Genomic DNA, 16083 nt, shown 5'->3' with positions numbered 1-16083 from the left:
GAATATGGAGGTTATTTTTGATTCTTATCAAAAATTTACCTTTTTCAAAGCAATCTCACACTTGTTTTATTCAACATGCGCAATCATTTATTTAATTTATTTTTACAATCATAATCAATTTAATTTTTTCTTTTACTTCTCTTCGCACCATTCGTTCTCCTTGCGTACCTGCTCCTCCTCAGCTGGAGTAAAGTCGTTGGCAATGGCAAACGTCTCACGAATGTCCTGAAGCGATTTGCCTTTGATCATATTGGCGCAAGTCTTGCAAGTAACATCCAATAGGCCTTGAATGTTTAAATAATTGGCTGCCAGAATGAGCTCGAACAAGGTACCTTGGTCGACTTTTAGGAAGTCAGCATCCCAAGATGAAATATCGTCGGTGCGTTTCTCCTTATTTTCATCTTCCTGTGCCTGCTGCGGATCGTCCTGGGCGTGGTAGGTAGCCCAATGGAGCACCTTGCGTAAAATTGCCGAGTTCACATTCGGTAAAGGCAGCACACTATTATCGCTTTCATCGCCCAAATCTTCGAGTGCCGTTTTAATAGTTTCCGAACATTTGGCAATTTCGATGTCTGTATCAAAAATTTCCTTATCGGACGATTCCAACCGTATGATAGGCATTGTGCAACAGCTTTATATGGCAGAGACCAATGCTTTTTGAATATTTCTAAATATATATTTTTGTGGAACTTACAAGAATATTATATGCTGCTACAAAGGTCGATAAATTTTATTAAACAGAAACGGATTGACAACGGTTTCAAGGCACCATACAAATATCTAAAAATAAATGCTTTGTTAATTGTTTTTATATTTATATAGCATGTTGAAAATATGAAATTAGATTACTGTGAAACACGCAACGTTTACCAGTTTGCTTATTTCTATGAAAATAAGGCTTCAAAAATATTGTTTTACCCTTTATTGTTACAATTAACAATTTATTTACTTTCTCGTTCTTCTTCCAAACTGTTTGCTGTCTGCTTTGCCGGGCAACTAGTGTGACCATATCTAAATATACAAAATATAACTCCCAAATTAAATACCATAATTTACTGCAATATTTATACATATATTTAAATATACTAAATTTGGAGTAAATCTTTCTAATAAATCAGTGACAATAAGTTATCATACATACATATGTACAAGAATTTGGAATGCATGCGACTGATGTATAGTCAGTGTAAAAAGCTTAAGAAAAATCCCAGTGTCTTTGACAAAATCAAAACTATTGTATCCGCAACCAGGGTTATGCCCTGGAACAATATGTCCAAGAGATCTTCCTGATCGTATGAGCGCAGCAACCGAAACAGGAACAGTGCCAACAAACAGAAGACCAGGGGCCAAATGAGCGAGAGAATGCAGCGTGCCGCCCAGACCACCACATACCAAGTGACGAGGAATAGTAATAAATAAGCGATTAGTGTCCCCATGTCCGAAGGAATGCCGGCATTCTTCACCGCATATTCGTAGAGAACGATTAGGAAAGGCGAGTCCCGCCAGTCCTCGGCGGTATCTTTCCAGTTTTCTTCCATTTTTACTATTTTTGTTTGAATATGGCAAACTAACACAAGGCAAACTCTGTTAACTTTTAATTACGATGTGTATTAAAAAACAAAATCAGTGATCGCTGATCAACTAATAAATCCTTAATAACTGTGGCTGTTAAAATACCAAATCTAATTTTACCAAAGCCCAGTCATATGATCAGTGGCTCTTTATTGTTATGTTATCGTGAGCAGTTATCGGCAGAAGCTTACGCGCAATGTTTTTTTTTTTCTTTTTCAATTTAAAATTTTCAATGAATGTTACTAATACACAACAAGTCACTGTGTCCCTCAACACTAATCAGCATTTAAAGGGGATTAACCTTCTGGCAAATGTTGAGTTGCAAACTCTAAACTACATGTACGTGTGTGCATTGAACTTGATGTAAGCAATTCCCTGTGATACAGTCAACGTCCCGACTAAAAATAGAACGGTAGCTGATGCTGAGAACGGTAAGCAATTTCCTTTTCCTTTGAACCGATGTTAGGTGGCTGGTTCAATGTACTGCACCTGTGCTACGATTTGTACGCTCGAAGTCGAAGCGAATTGAAATCGCATTTTAATGACTGAAGTCGGGCACATAACAATGCCACACAGCCTCGATGTTCAGAAAATGCAATAAATTGGCCAATTTCTTACTGATAAAAGTCGAAAGCAAGCACCAGCAGGGACATCGACGAACGATGTTTAACAAATTGGATGCTTTAACCGCAATACATACATATGTGTAAAACGTTTTTCCTTTGTTGTGCAATAATTCAACGTCTACAAATTATGGCTGTTAATAACAATATCGATATATATAACAACGATTATTTGTATAAATAGTTCGATAAGCTAATACTAATTTAGTCTTTTAAGGTATTCAAGAAACGGCCCTAATGTGATAGCATCATAAAATACTAGTTTTAGGGGGACTTCCCGTACTAAAAATGTAAGTTCTAAATGAACTCATTCCATTTGCATTAAGATGTAATAAGTTATTTTAAGCAATTTAAGCTAAGCTAGTTATAATTTGATTTTAATTCTATTGACTAATAAATAACATAACATAAATTCGTTTTAATTTGATATCAATTCTATTGTCTAATAAATAAATAAATAACATAACATAAATTCGTTCAGACTGTCGATGCCATAAGACAGCTACTCGACAATAAATTCCGCCTCTTTGTTCGATTGGACAAATCGCATAAGTATGTTAAATCATATCATACAATTCATCTAGCTCTTATGCAGCACATGCACTTACGATGCAACTGTGTAATCGAAAGTTATGGCATGTGTTATGCCTCTCTATATATTTACTATGCATATTTTGAGCCGGCAACAGGTGTGCCATAACGATTCAATCAAGTATACCACCTGCAGATGCACAAATATAACATAGTTTTAAAGCGTTTGTCTGTTATTTAAATATTGTGGAACTTGACGTTGGCTACGGAAAGGCCAAAGTGAAAAATATGGAATCAGCATTGTCAAAAATGTACTGTGTACAGAATATTAAATGAAAGGAAGCGGAAATGTTGAGGCAAAAAGTCGAGCATGCAACAGGAAGCTACTCAAACACATACAAACACAAACACGAACACACACAAGCCCACACATACACAAATAGATGGTGTGACACTTTTATGAACATAGCAACAAGAGTTAGATATAATAGCAGGCACAACAACTGCAATAATAACAACAAAAGCAACAAGAACAGCTTGTCGTTGTTTCTGGTCTGTTTTATAAGCAAATAAAGGCGTGACACAGTTCTTTCAATTTCATGCACACACACACACACACACATATACACAGGCACAATTGCAGTGAAACACATGGTCGTATCTTATTTATAGTCCTGTTGCTGTTGCTGTTGCTGTGGCTCCTGTCAAAGTCAGTCAACCAGCCCAAACAGTCACTTGTACCGCCATTGCAACAAAGTCGCATACATAGATGGCCTTTGCCGTTGCCTTTGTGTCCTGTTTGCAGTTGTGCTCTGTACACCAAATAAATGAATTCTTGTGGCTGCTGACAACTAAATACACAAAAACCAGCTCAACTGGCAGCTGGCAGTTGGCATTGCAATTTACTACGAGTATCTAGTGAATTAAATAGTTTTAGGCATTTCAATTGAAATGTGTACTCTAAAAGTTAGTTGAAAGAAGTGAAGCTCTCAGGCAAATAGTTCTTTACATTTTTAATGAAAATTAATGATTGCTTTTACTATTCATTATAATTTGTTTGGCTTTGCATTGCATTTATTGGCATTCACACAAACGACTTAAGCTTTGCTAAATCTCTACTAATTGTGTTGAATAATAGACATAAATTTAAATTGATTGCAAAGAATTTTGTGTTAGACATTTGAAATATTTGAGTTGTGTACCCTGGAAGCTTTGCAAATTGAAATTGGGGCTATAAAGTTTTTGTGATGGTATAACAAACATAGTGTTAGCGCTAAAATATATATTATTTTTAAACTACCGAAGTTAATAATTGTGGGAACATAAATATAAATATGCTGTGGATTCTTGCAGTTTATTTTATTCGTTTTTATTATTTTACAAATATACATATATTATTTTAATACAGTGTACATGACCTCTCTAAGGAGTAAATTCTCGAGTGTTGTAGTCTAATTTAATTATTATTTGCTTTGCATATACAATATATGTATATTGTATATTATTAAGCTAAGAATATTTGGATTTTGATATATTTAAATATACGCATAAAATATATTATGTATTTTATTTAAATATTTTTCTAATTTAAACATTTATAAGTATGTGGCCACAAGTACATATAGATTACCTAGAAGACCACCAGTACCTGCTTCCCTCCCTCATTATTCATCTAATCTGCCTGCTTGTCTTCTGCTGAGCTTCTTAAATACTTTTAATGAAAGCATAAAGTGCTGCGAATCTACTCGAGTTCCTGGGAAACGCATAGCATGTTACTACGAGGATTGTCTGAATAATTTCCGACCTGTCAGAAAAAAATATATTCACTTACACAGATGCGCAAATTTTTTTAAATAGAATTATCCCTCACACTCATAATTTGTAAATAAAGTAGTAAAATAAATAAATAATCTGGTTTCATGAGAATTCAGATATATATGTACGTACGTATATATGTCTTAATGCATAGAAAGTTCTTGTTTATTTATTGTATGTACTCCAAGTATTTTACCTTAAGTAAGCATAAGTACTATATTTTCTTTAAATTTCATTAGGCAAGTTTTACAGTTTTCCTCCATTAAGTTTCTTGTGACTAGTTTAGCTGGAATTGTCTTAAAATATGTTCGCTTGCTAGTTTATCTTGTTTGCTATCGGCACAGCGATAAGTGACTGCGACAACGGGCGACCTTTTAACTTCACGGTGCTGCTGATGTGTCAGTCAGATTTGCAAATCTTGCACATGTTTACCGGTACTTGAAGTGCATCAGATGGCTGTGAAGCTAACCGCAAAAACTCAAGACCAGGCACACGTCCGAGCGTACGCTCGTCTTATCGCCTCCACCTGAGCAGTGCGCTGTCAAGCAGCATGTGCCACACGTGCCCCAACCGCAGGCGGAACGCTGCGGCGGCTTAAAGTGCATTCAGCTCCTACTCAGCGTTGACCTTTCCACGTTTGGGGATCAGGAGCTGGGGCGGTATGGTTGTCGCCTCGCATGCTGAAAACCATTTGATATGGTCATGTATATAGCCGCGACACTTGATAAAATTAATGAGCATCGAGCCAGCCAGAAGAATGGAAGAGCTGCTGAATAAAGCCAGCCCCTGGGAGCTGAAGATATACATATATATGTATACTATACGTATTATGTGTATAAACATAAAGCGGGCCTCATCAAATTGCTTGGGGATTGTCTGATGTTTGCCTGAGAGCACTGCAACAGGTTTGTTGTGGTGTTTCCAAATTTTTCTTCTTTTTTTTTTTTTTTACACTTAACTGAGCTAAACTTTGAAAATATATTATAAGTAACTCCTCAATTTAAGCAGCATTCAGGAAAGTCAACGCTTCGGGCCCAATTGTTGAAGCAACAAAAGGCAACAAAAGAATAACAGCAAACGCAAGAAAATTTCCACACATTTTCAAGTCGGTTGAAAATGACTTCACAATACTCGCTCATTGTTGGAAAATAAATAAATAAATAACGCAATTAAGGTCTATAAATATATTTATATGTATGCATGTTTTTTTTTTTGGTTTTGAAAAAGATTTGAAGACCTTCTGAGTGGACAGCAGATCCTTAATAGTTTGATGTTGGAGCAGTTTTAGATATATTTTTGTAGATATCCTTTCACTAAAGTTTCGAGTAGCTTATCTACAGTTAATTAAAATTTAATAGTGGAACACAAAGTGGGGATAATGTTTTTTTTTTTTTTTTTTTTTTTTTTTTTTTTTTTTTTTTTAATAATTTTATTAAGTGTAGAACCGGTACAAACAAAAAACAGGACCATAACAACACAGGGAGGTATATTAATAAATGAGCCGAATCCCATACCGAGCTATGGGGATATTAAAGGGGATAATAGTATATAAAAAATACGCTGGATTGTAAGTTATTCTAATATATAGTTATTTATTTCTTATTTTAGTCAGGACTTTGTATTTCATCTGAAGACATTAAATAAAATAATTTACTTGAAGTTCAAATTAATTTGATGGCCTTAAGGTCAAAATCAAAATGCTTTTTATTATATATTCGTTTTTTTAATAATGTCTTAAAATTTATTTTATATATTTTTTATATTTTTATGTATCTATTTACTTTATATATTTTTTATTTATTTATTTGTAAGCTTCATAGTTCAATTCGCTTCATAATCAGAACCAAATCTGTGTAACGAACACACATCTAAATGGCAATCGAATATACTCGTTTCAACATGCGAACCAGCATAAAAGGCCAAGCTGAAAAGCGAAAGGAACACAAACAAGAGCTGAGCAAAAACTGTTGCCTGCTTTCAGGCGGAGCGAGGAAACGGGCTGCCTTTTTAAATGTCAGCGCGTAATAAAATTTGGACGCCTTTTACGCATTTTTAAGTTTGCGCCGCTTGCTCATAAATGAAATTATTAGCAAATAAATGAAAAATGCGCAGTAAAATTCAATTATTATATATACACATATATAGATTTATATATATGTATATATCAAGTAATATGCATACACATATGTGTTATATAGCTTATTTGTATTCCTTTATATTTTTTAATATTTTCATTCAATTTTGCAGGTTTGCTGCCGCAGCGAGCGTAAATATCAAAGGTGAGAATGGGCAGGTGGGCGTGCTTCAAGAAGCCAAAGAGACAGTGCCTGCACTGGTGTGCGTGTGTGTACTGCTGAGTAGTTTTTTTTTCTTTTTATAATATTCCTCCTTTTTTTTTGTTATTGCCTGAATTGGATTGGGAGTACGGCTGTCGTGTCAATTCAATCAACTTGCTTTCTTGCCGACTCCCCATGAGCCTCTTACGGCTCGGCTGCTCCTGTTGCTACTCCTGCTACTCCTGCCGCTGCTGGTGCTGCTGCTGCTGTTTGGTTACACAAATGAAAATTTATTGTATGTGCTTTATGCATGCGTTGATACAATGTGTACAGGACATACGCAGGACAGCGTGCGCTCATCATAAATTTTCAATTTTCTGCACAGGACACTCACAGGCGAGAGTGCGTCGCTTAAAATGAAATTGGCCCTGGCTGAAGCATTAATCAAAAAGAGAGAAAAAAAGGTAGAAAGTAGAATATATTTAAATGTGCCTCAGCTCAAATGCAGAAATACAATGCCTGTCTATTGTAATATGCAAATTGGAAAAGTTTTCACTTTCCTTAGCTTTCCTTTGTAATTTATACGGATTTTTTCTGTTGCCCTTCTGCAACTGCAACGTTTGCCCACACAGCAGCATCACTCATACGCCGCGTGGGCTTTGCATCTTAATTAACGTTTTCGGACGCACTTTGCGCTGCCTGTCCAAAGTGATGTTACTTTCTTTCTTTCTTATGCTCAAGCTGGCAGGTATAGGCAAATATAAATAGTAAAGTTTCGCGGCCGTCGTACCTGGAAAGTTCTCTGCCGCTCTGTGAGCATAAAAGGTAACTTTTAACCTTTGTGTATGTGAGTGAGCGTGTATGGGGGCATGAATAAAAGCCTGGCGCAGCTAGCTAATAGCTTGGGGTATTTACCTGGATGTCGCGGCTGCTCTTTGCTGTAAACTCATAGCTACAACAGCTGCTGTGGCTACTGTTTCGTTCTCTATCTCGCTTTTGCTCTCTCCCTCTCTTACTTGCTCGGCCCACTTACAAGTCATTTGCATATGCGACGTTGGTTTGGCTCGCAGTGGTAAAACGGCAACAGCGGCAACAACAGCAGCAGCAGCAGCAGCAACAGGGAAAAACGGCAACAGTCAACAAGCATTTCAACATGCTTGCGGTTGCTTTTACTGTTGCTGTTGCTGTTGCATTAAAATTTATGCTTACAAAGCCGCTTATACAACAACTTCCACAAAAAGCTGCAGCTGTGTGAGTGAAGTTTTCCCCACGCATCGTTGTTGTTGTCGTTGTCCATTATAAAAACTTTTCATTTGAACTGAAACATCTTTTTTTTTTTTTTTTTGTATAAAACACATTGTAAATGCTCATCTCGAGTCTATTGAAATGCCTGACCTTGGAATCTAAATGAGTTGTGAGTGCGTGTGTGTGTGTGTGGGTTTCCACAAAGAATTACTTTAAAAGTTTTAATTATATTCAAGAGTCGTCTAGATTCTTGGCTGTGCTCCATGTTAGCCACCTTTATTAAAAAAGAAAAAAGAAATTATCTCTTAATATTATATGGCATACTTAGCTGTTAGCCACTTTTATTAAGAAGAAATGATCTTTTCATATTAAATGCTTATACTTATAACAGTAATTGAAGTGAAAGTGGAATACTTGAAAGATGTACAGATTTGCTTATATATACATCACTGATTAAGGCTGCTTTGGGTTAAGGTCGAAAAATCTAGAAATTACTTTGAAAAAAAAAAAAAAAAAAAAATGTTTTCCTTAATATTCGCTTTCTTATTTTGCATCATTAATTTGTTCTAGTAAGAAATACCGCTTAAGTGCTCCGTTTCTTGTTATATTTAGATATATTTTTGCATTGTACGATAAACCATTTTTATTGAAATAAAAAGAATAAAAATCAAGGAAAATAAATTAATGAAATAAAATAAATAATATAAAATTGAATAAATTAATAACAAAATTAATAAGAAGTAAATAAATAAAAAATAAATATACAAGTAATAATAAAAAAGTAATTGTTGCTGAAAATTGGTCAACACCACACATTATTAAATTTGTCCTTACCCAAACTTTTATGTATGCCTATAAATTTATATTACTTAAGAATAACATTTTGCTAGAAAAATATTTAGTGTAATCTTTGCCGGGTTAATTAAAGGTTAAAGTTTTATTTTGCCTGCACATTCAGGTGGTGGGTTACGTTCAGCTGAAATCTGCAGAGTTGCTGCTGATGTCTGCAGTGCCTCAGGCATCCTCAGCGTCCTTTGCCAAGCCAATTGCAGCCTGGCTGCTGAAACAGACTTATTTCTCGCCTGATGCACACATTGGACTTTGATGTATTTTGCCAATGCGGCTCGAGTGTTATGGGTGTCGCGCCGTTAAACCTCAGCGCATGCATGATATCGTGTTATGTGATCTTATAGCCACATGCGCGTGTATATTTATGCCGATAGATATATTTGTAGGCAATATTTATGTACATGTGTGTGCCCCAATGTCAATATGTGTGTACATATCCAATAGGTACAATCAGCGGCTTGCGATTACGTCATGGCTCTGTGTTTGAGTGGGCGGGTCACGTAGAAGTAGCTCGTTAAAAATTGATGATGTGCATCAATGCGTGAGGATATGGCACTCGGGCTGAGAGCTGTGCCTCCGATTGGCCCTCCTCCCGCGGCCACGCCCACACGTCATTGGAGATGCCTGGGGATTTGGGTAGTGGGCGTTGTTAACCCATTGGCATTGGCCCTCTTTGTTTTTACCTTAGCCAGCAGCATTGTGTGCTTTGAGGATTTATCAACGTATTTGTTTTTAACATTTATGACATTTTAAAGCCGCATCAAAACTCATAAAAAAGTCGCAATAATAAAGCAAAAATGCGATATACAAGTTTGCTAAATGTTCGCATATATCTGTGGGGCACCTTTCTTACATGCGCGTGTGTTTGAACATGACTGTGTGTGTGTGTGTGTGTGTGCAGTCGACTTGCTAACCGGAGCACTGATATATAAATATATAATGCATGTCAGTTTGGTTTCGTGCTTTGATTTAACAGCGGCTGGCGGCAGCATCGCTGATTTATGGCCATGCGCTGCCACTCTAAAAGTATGCCACACGCACACTTACACACCGACATACACACACGCACACACACCACTGTCAAGCTTCAAGGCATGCGAGGTATGGCTAAGAAATTAATCGAGCCTGTTCCCATTATTAGTCTTAATACCAAGCTGATAATTTCAATGGCTTTTCTGATTGCTAAGTAATTAAATATGTAAGAATCATTTTTGGGATAAATGTAATGCTGCAAATTCATCTTCTTCTAAACGAACTGACATTGAAATGGAAGATGATATCATTTGTAAACATTTAATCTATATAAAACTATGTATATGTATATATAATAAAAATTAATTAGATAATGATCGCAAAAAATAACAAAGAAATATATAAGTATATTCTAATTTTTTTTTTTATCTATAGATATATTTGATTATATAGCAAAATAATATTAGAAAGGCTCAATTTAACAGAGCTTAAAGTTAAACGAAAGAGTATAAAAAAATTTAATTTTAAAACTAACACACGTGCAAATTAAATATTTATCATTATATTTTTTAATATTAAATATTTTTAAAATTATATATAATATAAAATATTGATAAACTTTTATATTTTAAGGCAGATCTATTTTTATTTTATAATATATTTATTTATTATTTATTTATATATAGTATATATTTTCTCAACAACTCTTCAATCGCACTTCGCTTATGCCTGCATTATTAACATAAAAAAGGCTCATAGCCTCGCCTGCTTTTAGACGTACGCAAATTTAATTAGTGCACAGACGCGTTTAGCGCCCCGAAAATGAGTGAAGTGTAAGAATTATGCGAAATATACGAAATGTGTGTGCTGAGTCTAACATAAATGCATCCATATAACGAGCAAAAGAGCGACGACAGACGACAGACGACGACGAGCGTTGCGCTCATAAAATCAGCCTTAAATCGAGCCCTATAAAAAAGGTTATGTGCATTTAAGGCCAATGTGTTTCACGAATCTTTAACATATGCAAATTGCAAAGACCTGAAGAGTTCAGAGCAACAATGAAGGCAACGCACATATTTAAATATTTACTTCTATACATATTTTTTTCTTTACATATTTATTTTTTTTTGCATATTTAATTCTTTATATTATTATTTATTTATTTGTATATATAATTTTTTTTTTTTTAATTTCTTTGTTTATTTATCTATGTAAATTCTTATTTAATTCATACGATATTTATTTTTGTATATATTATTTGTTTTATATTTTTTTTCTTTACATATTCAATTTTTTACATATTTAATTATTTTCATATATTTATTTCTTAATATATTTATTTCTATATGTATCTTCTTTTTTTTACATATTATTATCTATGTATATTCATTCCATTATACATACATTTATTTTTTTTATATATTTCTTTTTTATATATATTTATTTATGTATAGAAAAAAAATTGTTCCATTGTTTAATTAAAGGCAGCTATATTTTATATTTACTTTTTGCAAGCGCAAGTCGAGAGTAAATTGCTGAACGTTAATCGCTGCACTTTATTGTAGACGTGCTTCGCAATCGACTTTGAAAGTGTTGGCCAATTAGCTTTAAACTTATTTCAAAGAAAGTGTAATAGAATAATCCATATAAATAAGCTGACGGTGCAACCATTGAGCGGGTGAGTGAAAAGAGCATTTTATTAAACTTGTATTTCTTAAATTTAAATGAAGCATGCTGAACACAATAAATACTTAGTTGAGCGTCGTAATTAATAGTATCAGTAAGAGAATTTTTGCCTTTCAAGAGATTACGAATATTTCGTTTCATTTCTCTCTCCTTTTATAGCAGCAGCTCAGCTTGGCTTAGATCGACCCTAGAGAAACTAATGATCGCTAATTTTCTATCCAAAACTTGAACTTTTAAAGCAAAGATAAGAAAAATAATAAAATATTTAGCCCTCCATATCATTTACATTTAATAATTGTTTTTTTTTTTCTCATAATGAGCAGTTAAAAGTTTGCTTTAAATTTCAAAGATTTCGAAAACTTTTTGCAAGTTTGCACAAAGAACCAAAATATATTTTTAATTATTATTTTAATGGTGTAATACTAAGAACATATTTGAAACCTTATATCCTTTAGCTCTTCCCAATTCAAACGCCCAATTTCATATGTTGTTTGTTAATTTTGCTCGCTCCTTCCAAATACTTTTGCCACGTCAGCAACAACTTTGTTTCTCCGAATGTTTCGTGTTGCTTGTCTGGGGGCAACTTTTGCCAGCGTCTAAAAAGAGTCAATTCAATTTTCAACAATAAGCATACATTTCAGAGAACTTTTTTCCGCTAGGAAAAAACTTGGAGAAGTTCATGCAATGGCAATGGCAATGGCGTTGGGAATGTGAATGTGAATGCTCGCTGGGATAGACTGTATTGATTGAGGCCTTTCGGGCTCACTGGCTAATTGAGTTTGGGCAGAGCAAACAGAGAGAGGCTCAAGCATTACGCATATCACATGTGTGGGGCTCAAAGTGTTGCTGCAATTGCCGCCTCAGTTGTCAACCTTTTTTTTGGCTTTCTCTCTTTTCGTTTTGGTTGCTCTCTCTGGCTTTTGGGGGCCAATAAACAAAATGCTGACTAAGTACGTTTTTTTTTTATGTTTACATGCGGCACTTAGAAACCAAACTCGACGCCTGTTATTTACCTAAAATATTACGCATACGCCACAGTTGCCAATATGTATGATGTGCCAACGCTCAAAAAAAGCAAACCCGCCCACGTGTGCCGAAAATGCTTTTCAACCTAATGGAAAATTCAACGCGTTTACCTTTTTTGATATACGAGGAGCATGTGGCGGGCACTTGTTCAGGCGAGTGTTGAATGTGTGCTGAAGGTAGTATTCCTGTGAGTGTGTGAGTGTATCAAGCAGCGTCTAAGGTGGCCGCACTCAGGTGTCAGGACATGCGCCGCAACACTTAACACCTAGTACCTTGGCACCCACCTTAAATGCGATAACTAACTTAAGCTGAATGCCTAGGCTTAAATTACTTTGATGCATTCAAGAGCAAAATGAACGAGAGCTTTCATTTAAATTACAATTCTTTTATTAATATTAAAACATAGTTAAATTCTTAACATTATCCAAGCATATCAAGTTCCTTTATATCAGTAGCTTCTTCATCATTAAAGATATCCGACCACTCTTCCCATATGTCCGGGACTTCAAATTTCTTAATCCTTTCTTCCAAGTGCTCAACAACCACATCTGCCTGGGAAGTCGCTGAGGAGCTTGTCGAAACGCCTCTGCCAGAACTGATTGAAGTAATTTCACGGTCGTCCATTTGAAAGTTTTGACTGCATTCGGAACGGACCCAATAGAACAGTGAATCAGTGCTCCAGACCGATAACGTGGATGGGGTTAAATCATTGATACTTCCCTTTGAAACTAAAGAAACGTTCGACGATGTTTCGCTGAGCTCCTCATTCTCTGGGTACTCAAAATATTGCTCGTAGTCAGCACCGGTTTCCGTCAGCGTCACAGAGTAATCAGCGAACTCCTCATAGCTGATATAACGCATATTCGGGCATAGTCGGGTCACGGGTCGATGGTAGGGGCAGCGGGCGTCTTTGATCCAGCGGCGTGGCATCAACAGCTCCCTTCTGGTATTGGGAAAGTCCTTCAGTTTGTTGGGATCCCCATTCAGAGTTATGACCAAGGTGCTGTGGAAGACGCCATCCTCGATTATCCGTTTGCTTTCCGGGTGACTCGCGAACTCATTTAGTACATTGGAAAACAGCCCCGTGGAGGCGCCATTGAATTGGCATAGGATCTTGGGTGACAGATAAGCGAAGCGCATATTCTTTAGCACTTTCAGCACGGAGGATCGTCGAGCGGGCCAGTCGACATTTAGCCAGTGCAAGACACCATACAGAAGCTAATGGGGATAAAACTGATTACAAATTCTTGTTATTCCCATGGCACCCACCTCACTCTCCGAATTGATGGCCAGCGAGCTGGAGTCGCACAGCGCACAGATCTGATTCTCGTTGAGGGTCAGAAACTCTTGGCTGACGAGCATGATCAGTGCGGCCTTTGAAATGCGAATAGCCATTGATTGATTGACTTGAACTAGCTCAATGAAGTTTCGTGATTTTATCAAGTTGTTAAACGCCCAAAATTCTCTAAATAGATCGTTTTCCAGTATGGTGTAGCAATAATTCAGCAGATACTTCATCTCCAGAAAGCTGGCAGCACGTACAACGCGCATCACATCGCCCGGCTTGAAGGTGAAATCCTTCTGCACCAGCCACTTGTACACCAGCTCAAACGTATTGGCCGACATTGGGCTACGCCGCAGATCGACCACCGGGTGACCACGCAATTTGCTAAAGAATATCGATTGGGCGCCCAGGACTGCGCCAGAGCAGGCGAACTCGCGAAACTCGACCATCACAATTGTGTCCGGATCCTCGCCACGCCGCAGTTTCATTATTAATGGCTTCAATGGCTTCTCGACATGTCCTAACGGGATTTCTTCATTTCTACGCGCCCACGTCAATTCGTCGCACGTTTTGGTACACCATCCGTCGCCGCACTTTCTGGGACACAGTTTGGGCTGTATACTACCTGACTCGAATTCTGCGAACGCCTTTGCCATAAGGTGCAGCTCCGGCTCAAGATCACTGAGATCAAAAATTATTTATAAAGTTATTTATATAAAGCTTATAATCTACAAGTAACTAAACTAAAAAATAGGCGGACTTTTTATGCCCAGAACAAATGGGAAATTAAGGTCTGATTTTTTTTAATGTAACGGGCAGAAGAGGGCGTGACAGACTATATAAAGTGTATAAATTCGTGATCAGAGCGCCGAGCTGAGTCAATTAAGACTTGTCCGTCAGTCTATTTCGTCCGGAAATTTTTTATATTTCCTCTAAGTCTTTTCTCTGAGTAAAATCTTCTAAGAGCTTTCTTTTAGTAATTCCTCTCGTCTTTAATACTTAGCTAAACGATCACATACTTTACTCCACTTTCCTTTACTGCACTGCACGACTGACCCCCACCAGGCCTGGACGACTGAATAAATGCTAAACCTGCTGCTCTTTATGAAAGTCTACTTTAACTCAAACACTGCCTCTCGGCGCCAGGTAGAGCTCGTTGCAGTCGAGCGAGTGATCAATGGGAACACTCTCTGCTCTCTCTACTGCTGCATACATATAAACAACTAAGTGATCTTCTATAGTTATTCTACATCCCTTGCTATAGTTAGGCAGAGAGGCAGACAGAGAGACAGAATGTGAGATGAACAGAGAGATAGCTATACCGACAGACATACGAACAGATATTAGCTTATTCGCTGATCAAAATATGCACAATAGTTTATGTATAATAATATTTATAATAGGCGGGCATAAGGCTCTTCTGGCCTGTAGCTCTTTAAGACTAGGACTTCAGCATAGTCTGCCCTAATTTCTAGCTATTTCAAACCATACCAGTTTTCAAATGATTTTTTATCAAAGAGCCCAAGTCTAGCTTGAAATTGGCTAAACTGACAACTTACTTGTTTGCTTAGAAGTCTATTTTGTTACCTGAATAAGTAATAATACTTATTCATTACTTTTCATATGAAGACTTTAAGATTACTTGTTTAATTTTCCACTTACGTTGTATATTCTTTTACATTTGTCACTAGCTTTGGCAGCCCACCCTTGGGAAATACAGCTAAATATGGTCGACATTTTTCCATATTTTTGAAAATAATTTTCGTTTACTTTTTATATTCAAGAAAACTAATTGCTTCGTCTTTATAATCACTCAGAATAAAACTAAACAAAATACGCCTATGGTTGTTGTCTAAAACTTGACGTTTAGAGAAATGTCTGCTGAGGCAGTGAACAAAAAGAAAGCAAATGTATTTACGCTAAAAATTATTTTTGTTATAGTATGTCCAAGTAGAATAGGGTAATATCTCCTGTACCCTTAAATTAAAAAAATAATAATAATAATAATAATAATAATTAAAAATAAAGTGTTCCATATAATTAAAAAATAATCTTTAATTTTGTTTTATTTACTTATTTTTTTTAAATAATTATTTACATTATATTATTTATTGGTTACTGAAAATCACATTTTTGTAGAAACATTATTTTTATAATAAAATTAACTTTAACGAAATAAATTTTTGTTTGTTAATATAAT

At 36.0% G+C, this 16083-nt stretch overlaps 3 protein-coding genes across 3 annotated transcripts; all 3 read right to left on the bottom strand.

The window, feature by feature from the left end:
* Window positions 1-65: 65 nt before the first annotated feature.
* Window positions 66-1041, bottom strand: SkpB (SKP1-related B). Its single transcript, XM_018106967.3, has 3 exons — window positions 919-1041; window positions 695-780; window positions 66-631 (listed from the first exon to the last, which is right to left on the bottom strand). The coding sequence occupies exon 3, from the start codon at window positions 619-621 to the stop codon at window positions 133-135; it is 489 nt and encodes a 162-aa protein (XP_017962456.1). The 5' UTR covers window positions 622-631; window positions 695-780; window positions 919-1041; the 3' UTR covers window positions 66-132.
* A 10-nt stretch (window positions 1042-1051) lies between these two features.
* LOC149091142 (uncharacterized) lies at window positions 1052-1677 on the bottom strand. Its single transcript, XM_089260925.1, has one exon. The coding sequence runs from the start codon at window positions 1536-1538 to the stop codon at window positions 1182-1184; it is 357 nt and encodes a 118-aa protein (XP_089117051.1). The 5' UTR covers window positions 1539-1677; the 3' UTR covers window positions 1052-1181.
* Window positions 1678-13003: 11326 nt separating this feature from the next.
* LOC108652846 (uncharacterized) lies at window positions 13004-15726 on the bottom strand. The gene is made up of 3 exons (XM_018103044.3): window positions 15546-15726; window positions 13868-14564; window positions 13004-13816 (listed from the first exon to the last, which is right to left on the bottom strand). The coding sequence occupies exons 1-3, from the start codon at window positions 15626-15628 to the stop codon at window positions 13019-13021; spliced, it is 1578 nt and encodes a 525-aa protein (XP_017958533.1). The 5' UTR covers window positions 15629-15726; the 3' UTR covers window positions 13004-13018.
* Window positions 15727-16083: the final 357 nt, after the last annotated feature.

This window comes from Drosophila navojoa, chromosome 5 (genome assembly GCF_054131105.1).
Source record: "Drosophila navojoa isolate 15081-1374.11 chromosome 5, UAZ_NAV_1.0, whole genome shotgun sequence".
NCBI classification, from domain to species: Eukaryota; Metazoa; Arthropoda; class Insecta; order Diptera; family Drosophilidae; genus Drosophila; species Drosophila navojoa.
Note: the sequence above shows the minus strand (reverse complement) of the source record. Positions and strands in the feature narration are given on the sequence as shown.